Source organism: Arachis hypogaea, chromosome 14 (assembly GCF_003086295.3).
Source record: "Arachis hypogaea cultivar Tifrunner chromosome 14, arahy.Tifrunner.gnm2.J5K5, whole genome shotgun sequence".
Taxonomy (NCBI): domain Eukaryota; kingdom Viridiplantae; phylum Streptophyta; class Magnoliopsida; order Fabales; family Fabaceae; genus Arachis; species Arachis hypogaea.
In genome coordinates this window covers 25116266-25133206 of record NC_092049.1, presented here as the reverse complement: position 1 = coordinate 25133206, position 16941 = coordinate 25116266, and the positions used below count along the sequence as shown (strand labels likewise).

At 36.4% G+C, this 16941-nt stretch overlaps 2 protein-coding genes across 2 annotated transcripts; one reads left to right on the top strand and one right to left on the bottom strand.

Annotated features, from left to right (window-relative positions):
- The first annotated feature begins 2530 nt into the window (after positions 1-2530).
- Positions 2531-5448, top strand: LOC112742436 (uncharacterized). The gene is made up of 8 exons (XM_025791667.1): positions 2531-2824; positions 3023-3076; positions 3184-3199; positions 3532-3719; positions 3804-3923; positions 4023-4109; positions 4182-4524; positions 4625-5448. The coding sequence occupies exons 1-8, from the start codon at positions 2531-2533 to the stop codon at positions 5446-5448; spliced, it is 1926 nt and encodes a 641-aa protein (XP_025647452.1).
- A 1421-nt stretch (positions 5449-6869) lies between these two features.
- On the bottom strand, positions 6870-12951 carry LOC140178546 (serine/threonine-protein phosphatase 7 long form homolog). The gene is made up of 4 exons (XM_072215724.1): positions 12874-12951; positions 7650-8365; positions 7475-7565; positions 6870-7355 (listed from the first exon to the last, which is right to left on the bottom strand). Exons 1-4 carry the CDS (start codon positions 12949-12951, stop codon positions 6870-6872), a joined length of 1371 nt encoding a protein of 456 aa, XP_072071825.1.
- Positions 12952-16941: the final 3990 nt, after the last annotated feature.

The following is a 16941-nucleotide window of genomic DNA, read 5'->3' as shown; positions in this document are numbered from 1 at the left end:
TTATTCAATTGATTAGTTTTTCCATGGCATGTGGGGTTTCTTTATTCAAAGCAACTTGAGAAATACATAGATACACGGGAATAAACCGTATTTAACAAGAATTTTTTTTCATTATAAATTAAAAAAAATATTTTTTCAATAAAAATAAGACTTATTCATGTGTACTCTTGTGTAATGGTTGCCATTGTCTATTGTGAAGATTAATAATTTGAGTTAGCTATTTTTTAGAATTTGAAGTGAAGTTCGCCTTGCTCTACATAAAAAAAAATTCGTATTTGGGAAATTAAAGTTGAAAAATTGAATTTTGGAAAATAATAATTTTTTATTTTATTTCAGAAAAAATCCATTACTAAAAGATTAAAAAAATATTTTTTCATTATACAATCAATTGCATGAATAAATAATCAAAACAAAGAATTGCAAAATTAGAGACTAATCTTGATTTTGTAATCAAAACAATGGATTGTTTTCTAAACACTACCGTGAAAAAATCGATTGGATCTCTTTCACCAACCGTGATTATCAATTAATGATGAACAAATATTGGATATTAAAGAGACGGATAAATAATAAAGAAAAATTGGATATTAAGTAGATGGATAAACAATGAACAAAAACAATGAAAAAATTGATAATCAATCAGATTGATAAACGATTATAATGGTTGGATTGAGTAATTGTTGATAGATTATTCACCAATTTATAATCTTAATATTAAAGAAAAGATAAGATTAGAGTATCTAAATCAAAATAAAAACTTAAAAATTGAAGATAGAATTTTAAAGATAAGATAGATGAATAATAAAATAATAATTTATAATCACGATCAGAAAAAATTAGAGAAACGTAACATATAACGCATTACACAATTCAATCGATTGGGTAACACAACCAATCGATTGAATTGTGAAATCTATGTTGCTTTGAAGACTTAAATCGATTGGGTGATATGAGCAATCGATTGAATAAGAAAAACCCCACATGCCATGCAAAATTCAATCGATTGATTTGTGCATCCAATCGATTGAATTTCTAACGAACACGATTTTTCCAATCCAATATGTATGTAAGAGATCAATGATAAAATTATGATCGATTAAGATTGCAAAATATTTATTACGATTAATAGAAAATGTAGATGAATAATAAAATAATAATTTATAAAATAAAAAATAGTTTTTATGATTAAATAAAATATATGGGGTTAATTTGTAATTAAAATTAAAAATGGACTATTTAGTAGTTATTGAAAAACTTAAAAAACATGTTTTGTTATGGGACCATTTAATGGTCCAAACGTTCTGAGACCATCGAATCTGGTGCCGACTATGTAGTAGTTGTTAAAAAAACTTTAAAAACATATTTTGTTATGGGACCATTTAATGGTCCAAACGTTCTGGGACCATCGAATCCTTGGCCGGATGGCCGCCGATTGAAAAAGAAGAGAGTATTGGAGTGAAATATTTTGGTAAATTAGAATTTTGGATGGTTATTTTTTTGAAATAATTAATTGGATTTTTTGAAAATTTAAAATTGAAAATTTTAAAATTTGATGTGAAATAACTGAATGAGAGTTTTTGAATTTAGGATAATCTGTAGAGAAATTTTTATTATTTATTCCTATTGGGCTAAATAACTAACCCATTGTACACATTGTCAAAATTTTTCATTGTCTCCCTAACAAAATTCTTCTCAGAATTGAAACAATGCATTGCACGTTTCTCAAAGGAGAATGCATGATAATGTGCCTTCATAAAGAGGTCGCGTGTGTCTTTGCATATAGGGGCTGATTTTTATCGAAATGGAAACTAAGTGTGTGCTTTTCTTGGATATGGAAGGTAGGTGTGCTAGACGTAAATGTGGGACAGAACTTTTGCAGTGTCACAGTTAAGAAATCGGACCGTGGGTTTTCTTTGTTTCTGAATTTTGCATCAGAAATCTCACGGTCCAATTTGCATGGCTTAGGCAAACCAAATATGGGATGCACGTAATCGGACCCTACGTTTAGTGCAAGGCCCATGGTCCTATTTCTATGGTAAAATATTGAGAAGAAATCGGACCCTCCGTTTTGTCTACATATGGAAATTGTTTTGGTTAACTGCGAGCACAAGTCGCATGGTCCGATTGGATTTTTTAGATTATTTTAAACATGTTAACCTAGTCGAAGGGTGCGAGTTGTGATAAGTGGTTTATATAAAAGTAGAAAGTGAACTCATTACTCACTCGTGTCTTCGTCCCCGAGCTTGAGCGGCTGCCCTTCTTCTGTTCTTTCTCGTATCTTCATTAGTTGTTTCTATATTTTTTTGGGAGATTCACAAAAATGAGTGATAGAGTGTTATTAAAGGTATATTATTTTGGTCAGATTTTACTACAAACATCTGAAGGAATAAAATTTATTTGTGAAAATCCGTTAGATGTTGTTATTCCTTTTATCATCTCATTTGAAGAGCTCAAAGGTGTGATCTGTGAAAAGATTGATTCTGAGAGGGCAAGAAAGATATCCTGTATTCTCTATAGATATCCCATACAGATGTTTGGTGGATTCATCCAGTTTCAAACCAAATATGTGACGGACGAGGCGAGCATGCAAGAGATGTTTTCAATGTATATTGAAAATCGGGCTCAGATCGCGTTCATCGAGTTGTATGTTGAGTTTGAACAATCGGAGGCTGACCGGAATATTGTAAGGGAAGATTATAATAGTGACAGTGAAGAAGAGTTCGAAAGTAACTACGAGTTTGTTGGTCCAGATGGAGATGAAGATCAAGGTGATGGAAATACGGCTCCAGATGTGACAGAGGTGGCAAATGCACTTGCAAACGAAGTGCCGTTTGAGGAGCCATCATTCATGCGAGTTTTGGACTTGGAAGCCATGCATGCTCCGGAGTTTCCGGAATATATGACTGCAGGTACGTAAGACGTCGTGTTTGATTTTTTTTTTTAGTCAAATATTGATATAGTTATGAATAAATTAGAAATTAGTTGCCATTATATAACCATTCATTGATGTCATATTTCTTAGCATCGAACCGGCGGTCGAGCAGTTCAGGTGACTGAGTCACTGGTTCAACCGCTGGTGCTATGGAAATAACAAATTAAAAAATAGCAGGAATGTTAAATAACGAGGTTGAAATGTTTGTGTTTTATAAGAAGAATTAATTTTTTTCACTTATATATGTATAGTATAAGTACTTATTAGGTAATAAGTAGATTCTGTCGAACATGATTAGTAACTATTACGTTAGTCTCTAGTTACCACTCGCAGTTGAAACATCCTGTTAATGGTTAAAACCCAGTGAACCGAATCGGTTAGGTTCCGGTTCATTTGGCTTGGTTGTCGAACCGGCATGTCTGGCCCGTAATAAATATTCTCTGCTGTTGTTCTTGTTTTAATTAGAGTGACACAATAACATGTTGTTAGACTCGGATTTATATCATGCTAGAGGCGGTGACTGTAGAATTGCTCATATTTTTGGTTTTTAAATCTCTGTGTCTTTATTTGATTTTTCCTATGCTGGTTTTCAATTGCAGAGGTTCCTATGGTCGCAGATGGTGAGTTTGTCGTGGGTATGGAGTTCAGTTCCAGGGAAGCTGTTATTAAGGCGATAAAGGATTACACCATACGACGAAGCGTTGACTACCGGGTGTATGAGTCTGAGCCATTGACATTTTATGCGAAATGTACACAGTATGGGTCCGGCTGTGATTGGCTTATCAGGGTTAGCATGATCAGCAGGAAGTACTGTTGGGTTATAAGGAGGTATAATGGTAGTCACACCTGTACCAGAGCCACCATTTCACAGGATCATTCGAAACTGGATTCTATCACAATTGCGGAGGTGATAAAGCCTTTGGTTGAGGCTGACCCCTCCTTGAAGGTAAAGTCGGTTATAGCAGAAGTGCAATCGAAGTTCAACTACACCGTCAGTTACCGGAAAGCATGGTTGGCTAAGCAAAGGGCAGTAGAAAAAATATTTGGTGGTTGGGAGGCATCTTTTGAAGCGTTGCCTATATGGTTCCAGGCCATGTGTCATAAGGAGCCATCAGCTGTTGTCCATTTTGAGACAATGCCTGCATATCAAGGCGATGAGGTGGTGCGTGATATTCAAGTACTGCATCGAGTATTTTGGAGTTATTACCCCTGTATTAGGGCATTCAGACATTGTAAGCCAATTGTCCAGGTGGATGGGACTCACTTGTATGGAAAGTATAAGGGTTGTCTACTGGTGGCAGTTTCACAGGATGGCAACAACAACATCGTCCCAATTGCGTTCGCTATTGTGGAGGGAGAGACTTCTGATGCTTGGCACTTCTTCCTTAGTAACCTTCGTCAACATGTTGTCACTCGGGATGGTGTGGGTCTAATATCCGACCGACACGAATCTATCAATGCAGCAGTGGAACGCAGTAACGGAGCTTGGTCACCTCCTAGAGCTTTTCATATGTTCTGCATCAGGCATATTGAGTCGAATTTTTTGCGTAAATTCAAGGCACCATACCTCCAAAAATTGGTCGTCAACATTGGTAACTATTTACTAAATTTAAGTAACTTATTAGCAGACATAACCGTCAATATTTGTTTTGACATCTACAATTACTCGTTTTTTTTGTTGCTATCCTCTAGGATATTCGAGGACGGTGCGAGAGTACGAAGTGCGTTACCAGCGACTCCGGGAACGGGGCGAAGCATACACAAACTGGTTAAACCGAATTCCTCGCGAACAGTATGTATTGGCATTTGATGGTGGTTACCGATGGGGTCACATGACAACGAATCTAGTGGAATGTATCAATTCAGTGTTGAAGGGTGCACGGAATCTTCCTGTTACTGCTCTTGTCAAGGCAACATTCTACAGGCTAAACGAGCTGTTCACCAGAAAGAGATTGGAGGCAGAAGCGCGGATTAATGCTGGCCATGTGTTCTCCGATGTCGTGACCTCCAAGTTGCGTGCAAACCAAATTGCTTCAGGAAATATTCAGGTCAGTTGCTTTGACCGGCAGAATGAGGTATTTGAGGTGCGTGAGATGCCAAGTGGACTAGAGTTTGCAGTCGATCTACGTGGCCTACGATGTGACTGCGGTGAGTTCCAGGTGGACCGGATCCCATGCAGACATGTGTTCGCATGTTGCGCCAATCAGCGACTGGATTGGAAACTGTATGTGCATGATGTGTATAAGATGGAGCAAATTCGGCGGGTGTATCGAGCGAGATTTAGGCCGCTAGATAACCCGACGACATGGCCTGCGTACCACGGTCCTCGCTTCGTACCGAATCCATATCTGAGACGCGTCTCGAAAGGTCGTCCCAGGATGATGCGCTTCTTGAATGAGATGGACACGCGAATGTTACGTCGTCCTAGGCGATGTACGCTATGTGGAGCTGAGGGACATAGTCGTAGCAGATGCCGTCGGTCAGGTGGTACAAATGCCGACGGAGATGCTCAGTAGGTTCACAGTATGATAGGTGTAGCACGTATCTAGTTTGGCATGGGTTGTGCATTTGAGATAACTTGACGACGTGTATGAAACTTTGTGGGATATCACTCGAAACCTAACCACTATGTAACATTGTGTAACCATCCTAATTTGTTTTTGGTTTAAAATAGTTGTAATGTCTGAGTTTTTATAACTTACTCGGTAGTTCATATCTGTTATTTTAATATAGACTACAGGTATGTATTAATAAACAAAATTGAACCGGCCGGTCCGGTTCACAAGTTTTTTTATATGAACCGGCCGGTCTGGACCTATTTCCACAAGCTGTACATCCAGGATACCTGTAACTTGTTATAATGTGATCTCAATCTTCCGAATGAGGTATATTAAGCTGATATCTATAGAAATATTCTCAGATCTTATGTACCCAAGATACAGACCATAGATCAATAATAACTGAACATAAATACTCTAAACATACATTAGAACTCTTAGCATAGTCCAGCTCAGTAATTCATAAAGTCCAACAAATACATGTTACTATAATACAAGTTACTCTAAGTCATAATCACCAACACGTGCTTAATACGTAAGTTAATAATCTAAACCACAACTACTTTCTGATGGCCCACTTCACATCCTTGACAAAATTCTTGCATTTCTTGGCCGCCTTTTTCAAGACGGATGGAGTGTAACGATTAGCGCTGCGACGTGGTGGATCAACCCTAAGATTGTATCCTTTGGATGTTTCATCCGGAGTGCGTTCCTGACCTGTATACAAGTTGTAAAAAACTAGTAAAATTAAGTACATCAGTTAATCAAATCAACACATATACCACATATTATTAAGTAAATATCAAACAGAGATGCCAATTATGAACCAAAAAATAATAACTAATCGAACATGTAAAGTAAAAGTAAACATCATAATACCATCATTACGAGATTCCTCATCCTCATCGATATCCTCTATATCATCCTCCTCGTCATCTACGAGATACGCATCGGTCTCTTTCTCGAGAGTGTTAGCATTTTCCTCGATGAGTCCCATGGAAACACGGTTAGGGTTCTGAGTAAAAAAGGCTCCTCGTCCACCGTCACTCCTACTAGAGTCAACCGACACAAACCCCCCAGAAGCAACCGACGAGGTATGGCCCGGGTACCTCGCATCCAATGAATACCTACCTGCCATGAACTCAGGCTGATGGCCATATTGTGATAGTCCAGGATCTCCAGACATGAACCCAAGCAACTGGCTAAAAGAACCTCCTTCTCCTGCATCAAACTGTGAGGTTCCTCAATATTGTTGACTTAATGGAACTGATGGGGGGAACTGTGTCTGAGGCACATACTGGCTTGAGGACTGAGGTTGTTCCACTGGAATTGGGTTTGGAGGTAACATATGCGGCGAGCGTGGCTCCTGTCCTTCATTGTCAGCATCCAAATCCTTCCTGATTATCCTCATCCATATCCTGATCGCCCTCATCAACTTCCTGATCATCTTCATCATTATCTTGACCAACAAGATTTGACAAGTTCAAGTGGTCCCCAAATCTTAATCGGTACCAACGCATGTAACAATCTAACGTATTGTGTGAAGGCATCGGTAGCTCAGATAGCACGTAGTTATACCTGTTTGACCAATGCATCACCCAAACTGAATGAGTCGATGCAGTGGCCCAATTGAGATTCTTGGGACCAGTCAGGACTTCTCCATGCGCCTTCTCTAGATTTCGTTCCTGATTAGGTTGTCCTTGAACAAGACCAAACTGTCGCCTAAACCTATCGGTAGCATGCCACTCGATACATTCAAATGAAACCAAAGGAACTGTAGCGCTCCAGACAACCGATTGCATGTAGATTTCAGGCGGAATGATGTTCGGGTCCACCCGATCCACAGCATAAGCAACCCAAACAAACTGGAAAAAATAAAGGAACATAATGAACACAATCCACAATGCCAACTTCAAAAACAATGCTTTATAATTATGTCTCAGAACCTAAACCGGAAACTAATACTTCTTTAATTAAAACACACCTGTCCTTCCTGAAGTTCGTCAAATGCCTTCCTAAAGTGGTCTAACTTCAGATATCTATATCGTCGGTCACCACGCTCCCAGTTCCGCCACCTAATATGATATATTGAATTAGCTCAACTACCATTAAATGAATCTTAAAAATCAACATAACGGCATATATTCTCAAATTATTACCTGTTTGCTAGTGGAAAACTTCGGGGTTCCCTAGGTAGCGGCGATAGATATGGCAGCCTCATCCAAGCCCAACAGAGTAGCAGTGTTAGTGGACCATCTATTTCTTTGCAGTTATAACGAGATGCACGACATAATGCCCTGTAGAGGTGTGCTAGGGATGCCGAGCCCCAACTATACTGTCCAATACTAACAACATCACGCAACAAGGGTAGAAATTTCCAATGGACACCTGCCCCAGACTTATCCCCAAACAAGATAGTCCCTATCAGCAACATAATATGGCATCTCACATACCTCTGTATACTGATATCATCAGTCAACTCTAAATTTTCCTTTAGATTTCGCAGCCACGTAAGTCTTATGCAACTACCTCTACAATCTGACTTAAGAGGTGCAACTCCAAATTGAATCAAACACTCCGCCTCCAACGCTTCAAAACTACTCATGGTCATCCCCGTGACTGGAAGACCATCGGTAGGAAGACCAAGAATTAGAGCCACATCTTCAAGACTCACGGCACATTCACCAATGGGAAGGTGGAACGTATGTGTTTCCGGGTGCCAACGTTCAATCAGAGCATTCACTAATGCTTTTTGACACTGCACTACACCAATTTGCGATGCATGGTAGAAACCGGTAAGTCGTAAAAGGTCCTCCGCGCTATCGTTGTACCGGTTGGGAGGAAGTGGATGGTTACAGGTCAACATTCTTAATTTCTACAAAAAAAGATAACAAATTCATACTCAGCTCATTAACAATTAGCATATGACTATCATGAATCATTTAACTAAATGCTTTTAACACTAATTATTCTTACTACTAAAATTAATTATTAAGCCTTAATTTTATTCAAAACTCACAACTAATGAAAATAATTATCAACGCAAAAATTTTTAATCAAAATTCTGAAGTTACAACATCTACCATAACATCTTATAGTAATTACTGATTTACTATCATTTAAAACATTATTTCCTCAACTATCATTCATCCATAACAGTTACAGTAACAAAATCTTAAATTTTCTAAGAAAATCTTAATAAATTTACACGGTTTTTTCCAATTATAATCCTCATATAATATAATCAAAAATACCAAAATTTCAGACTAATATTAAAAAAATTTCTAACATATACGGAAATATCCTAATAATCATTCTATTTATATTTCTTACATGCGTTTCTAACAATAATCATAATAATTATATTTCTAACAATAATAATTATAAATATAAATATAAAAAAATTCAAATTCTAAAAGTCACACTAACATACCCTGCATAAATCAGATAATAATAAATTTTAATAACCAATTAAAAAAAATGTTACATTGTCTCTTAACATTTAATTACCGCCTCTGTTTACATTTTTCTAATAACAACAAACCAACAACCATAATAGTAATAATAAATTTTCTAATAATAATATTCACAATAACAAATTAGAAAAATATTTCACACTAATATTTTTAAACATCTAATAAATACAGAAATATCCTAATAATCATTCTAATTTTATTTATAACTTGCATTTATAACAATAATCAAAATAATTATATTTCTAACAATAACAACTATAAATATAACAAAATTTCTAAAATCCAAAACTAACACTTACCCTACCCTACATAAATATAAATCAGATAGTCATAAAATTTAATTCAAAAATTACAAAAAATTTTACATTCTCTCTGAAAAAAATTAACTACCACCAACGTTCTCTTTACATTTTGCTATAATAATATGCAAGCTAGTAATAACAAATTTTCTTAATAACAATATTTATAATGAAAGATTTACAGAAAAAATTTTCAGCCAAACTTTTAAAAAAATATAACAATTATGGACATATCTTAATAATCATTTTATTTACGTTTCTAAGCTGCATTTCTAATAATAAATATAGTAATTATATTCTTAATAATAATAATTATAAATATAAAAAATTTACAAAAATTAAAAATATCACTTACATAATCAGAATGGCTAAGATAATGAATAATGTGAAGCTCAACCCGATCAACATCTTTATATTTATTTTTCTTCGGCATGTTCTTCTTGATTGAAGGCCTGGCTTTTAGATGGTGAAAGGTGAAAGGAAGAAGAAGGAGTTGGGAGTGAAATTGGTTGAGAGTGAAATAATGGGTTAATTCGGATGGAGAGAGTAGGTTAGCTGGCTTCCTTTGCTTTTCAGGGCACCGCTTCTGCTAGCCACCCCTGCGCGCCGCGTGTCCATTCAACTGAAGAAATCGGACCGTGCGTTTGCCTTGGTGCAAATCGGACGGTCCGTTTGGAGTTCAGATATCGCAGGGTCCGAGTGGCTAATGTCTCCTAACACGCACGGTCCGTGTTGCCACTCACACTCAACACGCAGGGTCCGATTACTTTTCTCACTGACACCACAAAAATGTTTAGCACCCACCTATCACATATCCACGCAAAGCACGATTCATGGACCCATATGAAAATTAAAAAGCGGCATATAGGATGATAGTGTTACTTGCTAACATTGATCAAATTCATGTGTTCAAGCTAAGAATACAACTATCAATAGATTTTCAATTTAAAGAGTTCAGCCATAATCCACAAGGATCATCATGTGTGTTATATTGGATAATATTTATCGAACACATTTAACAAATTTGTTCATCTACAAATTTTCATTTTAAATTGTCAAACCACAATCTTGCGAGAGTTATCATGAGTGTTATTTGTTAAAATTTATCAAATTTATGTATTTAAAAAAATTCAATTGTCAACAAATTTTAATTTCAAACGGCCAGGCCACATTCTCATAACGGTATTATGATATGATTTAAAAATGCTATTTGTATCATAAAAATGCTATTTGTATACTAAAATCAGTCACTAATATATTTATATATAAATACATATATGTGTGATTTAATTTATTTTCAATGTGTATTTGTACTCCAACATGTATTTTATACCGTAGCTAACTTTAATGACTAATTTTAATGTACACATAGTATAACTCATCGTGATTTAACATTCATTAATCATTGTCATAACAACTATCATACTAAGTAATACATATACAAAAAATCAGCCCCCGTGTAAAAATTTTAAATTTATGTTAAACTTAATTTTTTTTTAAATATGAATTTGTAGGACAAAAGTGAAAAAACTGTTTAGTGACTCATTCTCCTTCATAAACCACATCTTCAAAAATTTAAACAAGTAAGATAAAATACATAAATAATTATATCTCTAATACAATTTTTTATAAAGAATTTCTTTTTAGGATGGGCAATAAAAATAAATGCTTGTTTGAATTTGTGTATTTTGTAAAAAATAAAATTAGGGATAAGTATTGTTTTGATCCCTAATGTTGAGGGTCAGAATCGAAACCGTCCCTGATATAATTTTTTATTTAGAATCGTCCTTAATGTTGCATTTCATTTTAAAATCGTCATTTCCAATAAAATTTTTTTATAAATAACAAAACTACCCTTTTTCCCACCATTTCATTCTTCTTGTTCTTCTTCTTCCATTAACAAAACTCAAATTTTCAAATTTTTAAATACAGTTAACAAAATCCAATTACAAGAATTAAAAATACCTAAATTCATCTTCAATTACAAAAATAAAAAATCTATAAATTTAATTAGTAAGAAATCAAATACACTACAACAAATTCAGGCTGAGACAACCCTTAAAAAACGTTGCCTATAATAAGGAAAAGTGTTGCCTTTTATCAAAGGCAACACTTTCCGACAAAACGCAACGCTTTTTGGGGGGTTGGCTATACGGCCGTTACCTTTGGTCTAAGGCAACGCTTTTGTGTATCAAAGGGAACCCTTTTTATGGCAACCTTAAAAAAACGTTGCCTTTTCTACAAAAAAAGCAACTCCATAAAAGGGTTGCCTTAGAGGACCCAAACACAACGTTTTAGATAAGAATTTATGGCAACACTTTTTATGAGTTGTATTTTCTAATACATAAAGCAACACTTGTTCAGATTTGTTTTAAGTTGCCTTTTGATATACTTAAAACAACACTTATTCAAATTTTTTTAAGTTACTTTTTTCATAGACCTAAAGCAACACTTATCTAAGTTTTTTGGTATTGCCTTTTCAGATATCTAAAGCAACATTTATCTAAATTTATTTAGAATTGTCTTTTTAAAAAGATATACAGCATACTTTAATAAAATTTAATTATTTAAACTAAATTTGATAAATAGAAAGAAAAGATAAGCTAATAAACTAATATATTGCATATATATTAAATCAAAAAGTTGTTTCAAATCCAACTAAATAAATTTTAAATACATATACTCACAGTTGCCAATTCAAATAAAAATACACATAATAACTAAACAAAAAAAAAAAACAAATAAATGCCTAATTTCATCAGCTTAGCTTCCGTTCTCTTCGTCAGTTCTTCCATAATGCCGATGTATGTCAAAGTTGATCTCCATAGTCTTCGTACTATCCATAATGCCTATATATGTCAGGGTTGATCTCCATAGTCTTCTTACTAGATATGTAGCCAGTCACACCGTTATCTCTCAAGGCCTGAGCCTTCATAATTCTCTCCACATGTTTGCAGTTCAACCATATTCACCAGTGACCAAACAACAAGTAACCTATTAAGCTAAACATCTTCGTATCATATAAAATACCAATCAAAGAATAAAACCATATTCAATACTAAAGAAAACAACGATATAGTGTAAATGTAACACAATATAAGGACCAAATGAAACGACTTTCATCATTCTCAATATGAATAGGGTAATAACATTCATCAACAACCAAATTATCATAAAACATAAAGGCAATAAAAGGATGAATAAAAAATTAAAATATACCAGAGAAAGGTCAGAAGTAGCATCTTCCAATATAAGTTATTTTTTTCCATTGTAATATGGTGACCTTCATCATGTGCAACTGTATTTATATGCAAGTAAATAAATTTTTTTAAGGGCTTCAATATATTATAATTCGAGATTTTGCAATACTTTTTTAAATTAAAAAATAGAAAAAATGAGACTTAATCATCCATTTAGCATTCAAATTATAAAATAGATTTTCTAACTCCAAACAATTTAATAGTAAATAACTACCAACAAACCTATGGCTGGTTGAAATCAATGAACATGCCAATTAATCACCATGCCATGACTAATAAACTCCTCTAAAAAATTAGCTTACCATTCAAAACATAGTTACATAAGTCCTATGTAAAACTTGCACATACCTCGAATTCTAAAAGAATAACACCCCTGACAATAACATCATGAGTTGGAAGAGGGAATTGAGACAGCTTTGGAACCATGTAGAAAGAACAATAATAATTTAACTCAAATTTGAAATTCAACACTAAAATATAAGAATGAAAATAATATTTTCTTTTTATGTAAATAACCATGATAACTGTATTTTGAAAGATACTACAACAAAAACATTAGAATACCTCAGAAGGTTTAACACCCCATAAAAATATTTGCAGTCGAAATTGAGGCAAGCCATAAGCTCTAGCGGCCAGAATTCCCAAGCTCCACCACATATTACATCAGCATCTACCAACAAGACAACAAGAGATAATGACCAAATCAGTACCCGAAAGATTAAAATGCTGACATTGCAGTACCTGACTATTGTTAACGACAAAATGGTACCTGGATGATTTTAAAATCTGACAAACGTATCCATAACCTGGCCGGACCTAAGCTCCGGTGAGGAGAATGCCTACGTGGTCACCGGATTATGCTGACATATCATGTTTTAATTGAGTTGTCATTTCTAATTAATTAAATTGCTAGCCTAGGTGGAAATTAGGTTAATTGGAATTCAATTTTCCCCTAAACCATTAGTCTTTGCCCTAATCCCAAATCAACAACGCTCTCTGTTCCTTCATTCGCAGTAGGGGATCCAAGATTGGAAGATGCATTCTGCAAGGGCTCGTGGAAAATATGCAACGCTGAGAAGGCAGCCCTCGATGCAAGCCTGCGACGTGGATGGTGCTTCAGGCATTGTGAGTAAAAGTTACGATGGCTGTTGCTTTTGTCCCCTTCCAGTGGTTCCGTTGAAGTCGAAGACAAGTAGCAACCCTGATAGATGGTTTCTACGCTGCCCTCTATGGAAGGTAAGATTGGAAGTGTGATGAATATGTGAGGAAGTAGAGTAATATCCCTTCTTGGTTTATCGTCTGTTCTCATTCATTTTTAGATTTTGATTGTTCTCTGATGTTTGAACTCTTCGTGTTGTGCCAGAACACAGAAATGCGTTGCGGGTATTTCCAATGGTTGGATGAAATACAAGCGGAATGTGTGGAAGGAGAAGTTTCTTCAGAGAACAGTAATATGCTAGGCAAATCAGAACCCAAAAAGAAAGGCAGAATCAATGTTGACTGTGGGGATGGCCAGGAAATTCAAAGGATAATGATGGTACTGTCTGTGGTGAATGACATGAAGGAGAATCTGAAGAGGGTTGAGTTGTGCCTAATTTTTATGTGTATTTTGATTGGGTTAAATGTGGCTTTGATTATGTTTATGGTGGCTAAGTAGGTAGACATTGTAGATTATAATAGTATAACAGTCAGAGATTGGAATTTTGTAATCTTGTCCTCAATGTAATTGAGATAAATTAATGTATGCTGTGTTCTTGTTTTGCTTTGTTTGAGTTGTTGTTGTGGTGATTTAACCAATATACATGGAGTTTATGTAAGCCATGTCAATTAGTTTTGTAAACATAAACTGAATAAAACACCAAAATAACATCCAGTTATAACCATTAACTATTTAGAGTAACAAAGTTCAGGCCCCAAATAAGACAACCAAAATGACACATGTTCATAGTACCTGCTACAGACCCAAGATCACAGTAACAAAACACAGAAACACTAGGTTAGCACTTACATGCCATAATGGCAGTTGGGTGCATTTTAAGTAAATCATGTCCAAAATGCAAATAACAACAAACTAAAAAACCCAAGAATCTAAGCTCATTTCTTGTCATTTCTTGATGGCTTTGATGGTGGTGGTCCGGATGGCTTTTTCTTCTTCAAGGATGGGGTGGGCATGAAGCCTGTGAACCTGCTCTGGGTGGCTGGGCTTGCTGCTGCCATGGTCTCCCTAGTCACAGTTGGGGGCCTAAATGGTGCTGTAGGTTGGGCCTGAAGACTGGGCCTAGGTAATGGACCTTGAGGCTGAGGCCCAACATTGGATGGAGATGCAGGAATTTGGGATCTAGACCGAATTTCAGGGCTGACAAGACTAGGTTGAGCAGGGGGTGGTGGTGCAGCTGCTGCATTTTGTGCTGGGGTTGGAGTTGTTGTAGTGGCTGCCATTCCTCTTCGAGTGGTGCTGCCCATTCCTCTTGGTGGAACTGTATTGCCCCTAACAAAAGATGGTCTGCCTCTCCTCTTTGGTGCTGGTGATGGTTCTGAGCTAGCTGGTGGAGCACATGGGTTGGTTGCTGCTGGTATGGTGGCTACATTAGGGGCTGAAGCACTTGCTGTAGTGTTGCCATCATTGATGTTATTCTGCATCAGTTTGTGCATTCATTAAATCAAATCTTCTATGGAGACAGATCCAACAGTTTAGTACAACAAGGTAAAATAAATCACTAACATTTACATGATCAGGCTGAGTTTGTGGATGGTTTTGAGTGAGCTCTTCCTCATCTGCAACATATGCAGCGTGTGCAGCCTCCATGGTCTCCTCCCAGTTAGCTTCTTGCTCCCTAGCTTCATCCTCATCAAGATCTGGTTCTTCAGCTGCTGCTCCACTTCCTTTGTCAGGACAAGTTCTGCCATTATGTCCAGCCTTGCAAAAAACACATGAGATAGGAGAAGCAGCATTAATAAAGTTCTGCTATAAGGTAAAGTAAATGCATTTAAGTAATGGATTTTGTTTTGCTCACCCTTTTGCAGGTTTGGCATGTTATCTGTCCATATCTTCTCTTGGCCTTGTATTGGCTGCCAGAACTTTGCTCAGTGCTATCCTTTCTTCTCTTCTTTGTAGGTCTGCCAATAGGCCTCTTGTATGGAGGGGGCAGACATGGCAGCCCTTCGTGATGCTCCCAGTACTCCTGACTCGGTATGCTATTAATGTGAAACATATAAGTTCTATTATAAGCCTCGATAGTGAGTTTGTGATGGACATAGTCTTCAGGTTTCTCATTCTTTCTTTGGATTGCTGCAATCCCATGACAGCATGGTAGTCCAGTGAGCTGCCATTTTCTGCATGAGCATGTCCTCTCTCGTGTATTGACTCTGACTCTATGCTGCCATTTTGTTACTTCAAACTGATTGTGCTCATCATCACCACACCATTGTGCTTCCCAGTAATTGGCTTGTCTTTTTTCTTTCTCTAACCTACTGACCTGTGCAGGGGCTATTTGTCCAGTATAAGCCATCAGTGAGTCTTTGTGAGTTGCCATTGTCTTCATGATGTAGAACCTAAGCTCCTCAAGCATTGTCAAAATGCTCTTCCCCCGAAGTCCCACAATTGTTGAGTTAAATGATTCACAGTTGTTGCTTGTCAAACTGTCTACCTTTGGCCAGTCTGAAAACCTTGATCTCGACCACTGTTCTTGTTCAAACTTTGACAAATACTCCCAAGCCTGTTTGTTGATCCGTTTCACAGCTCCCATTGCATCATTAAATTCCTGATCAGTAGTTGCCTTTGCACATTGCCAAAATGTTGCCTTAAGTTCCTTATCCTTCCATCTCTTGTTCAGATTTCTCCACATATGCATACAACAGAATCTGTGCTTCACCCCTGGCATGACGTCCTGTAATGCTGGGATTAAACCCTGCATTGAATGGTAACCACAATGAATTAGAGGACATTTGAAAACTAATTTATGTATACTTACAGGAACTCAAAAAACATTAAGATAGTCCACATCACCTTTTGCTGGTCTGACATAAAAACCCAGCCATTCTCATTGAAGTCCCCAATGTCTGTGTGCAACTCCTCCAAAAAGAATCTCCAATTTTCCCTAGTTTCTGCATCAACAACCCCATACGCTATTGGAAACAGCTGATTGTTCGCATCCTGACCAACTGCTGTTAATAATTGCCCTCCAAAGTACCCTTTCAGAAACGTTCCATCCAAAACAATAAATGGCCTACACCCTGCTCTAAAGCCATTTTTGCAAGCAGCCAAATAGATGTACAAGTTTCTGAACTTAGGCAACCCCTCTGGATGTGGAGTAGTCCCCATGTTGGCTCTTGAACCAGGATTTGCCTTCATGATTTCGTTAAGGTAGTCTCTGAGCCTTAGGTATTGATCTTTCTCTGTTCCCTCGATAACTTCCT

Coding starts and splice junctions, on each gene's coding strand:
- LOC140178546 (XM_072215724.1), bottom strand. CDS start 12,951: ATGGTTCCAAAGCTGTCTCAATTCCCTCTTCCAACTCATGATGTTATT. Junction 7,566..7,649: donor AGTTTTCCACTAGCAAACAG/GTAATAATTTGA, acceptor ATATCATATTAG/GTGGCGGAACTGGGAGCGTG. Junction 7,356..7,474: donor ACGAACTTCAGGAAGGACAG/GTGTGTTTTAAT, acceptor TATTTTTTCCAG/TTTGTTTGGGTTGCTTATGC.
- LOC112742436 (XM_025791667.1), top strand. CDS start 2,531: ATGTTTGGTGGATTCATCCAGTTTCAAACCAAATATGTGACGGACGAG. Junction 3,720..3,803: donor GCTGTGATTGGCTTATCAGG/GTTAGCATGATC, acceptor ACCATTTCACAG/GATCATTCGAAACTGGATTC. Junction 3,924..4,022: donor AATCGAAGTTCAACTACACC/GTCAGTTACCGG, acceptor ATATGGTTCCAG/GCCATGTGTCATAAGGAGCC.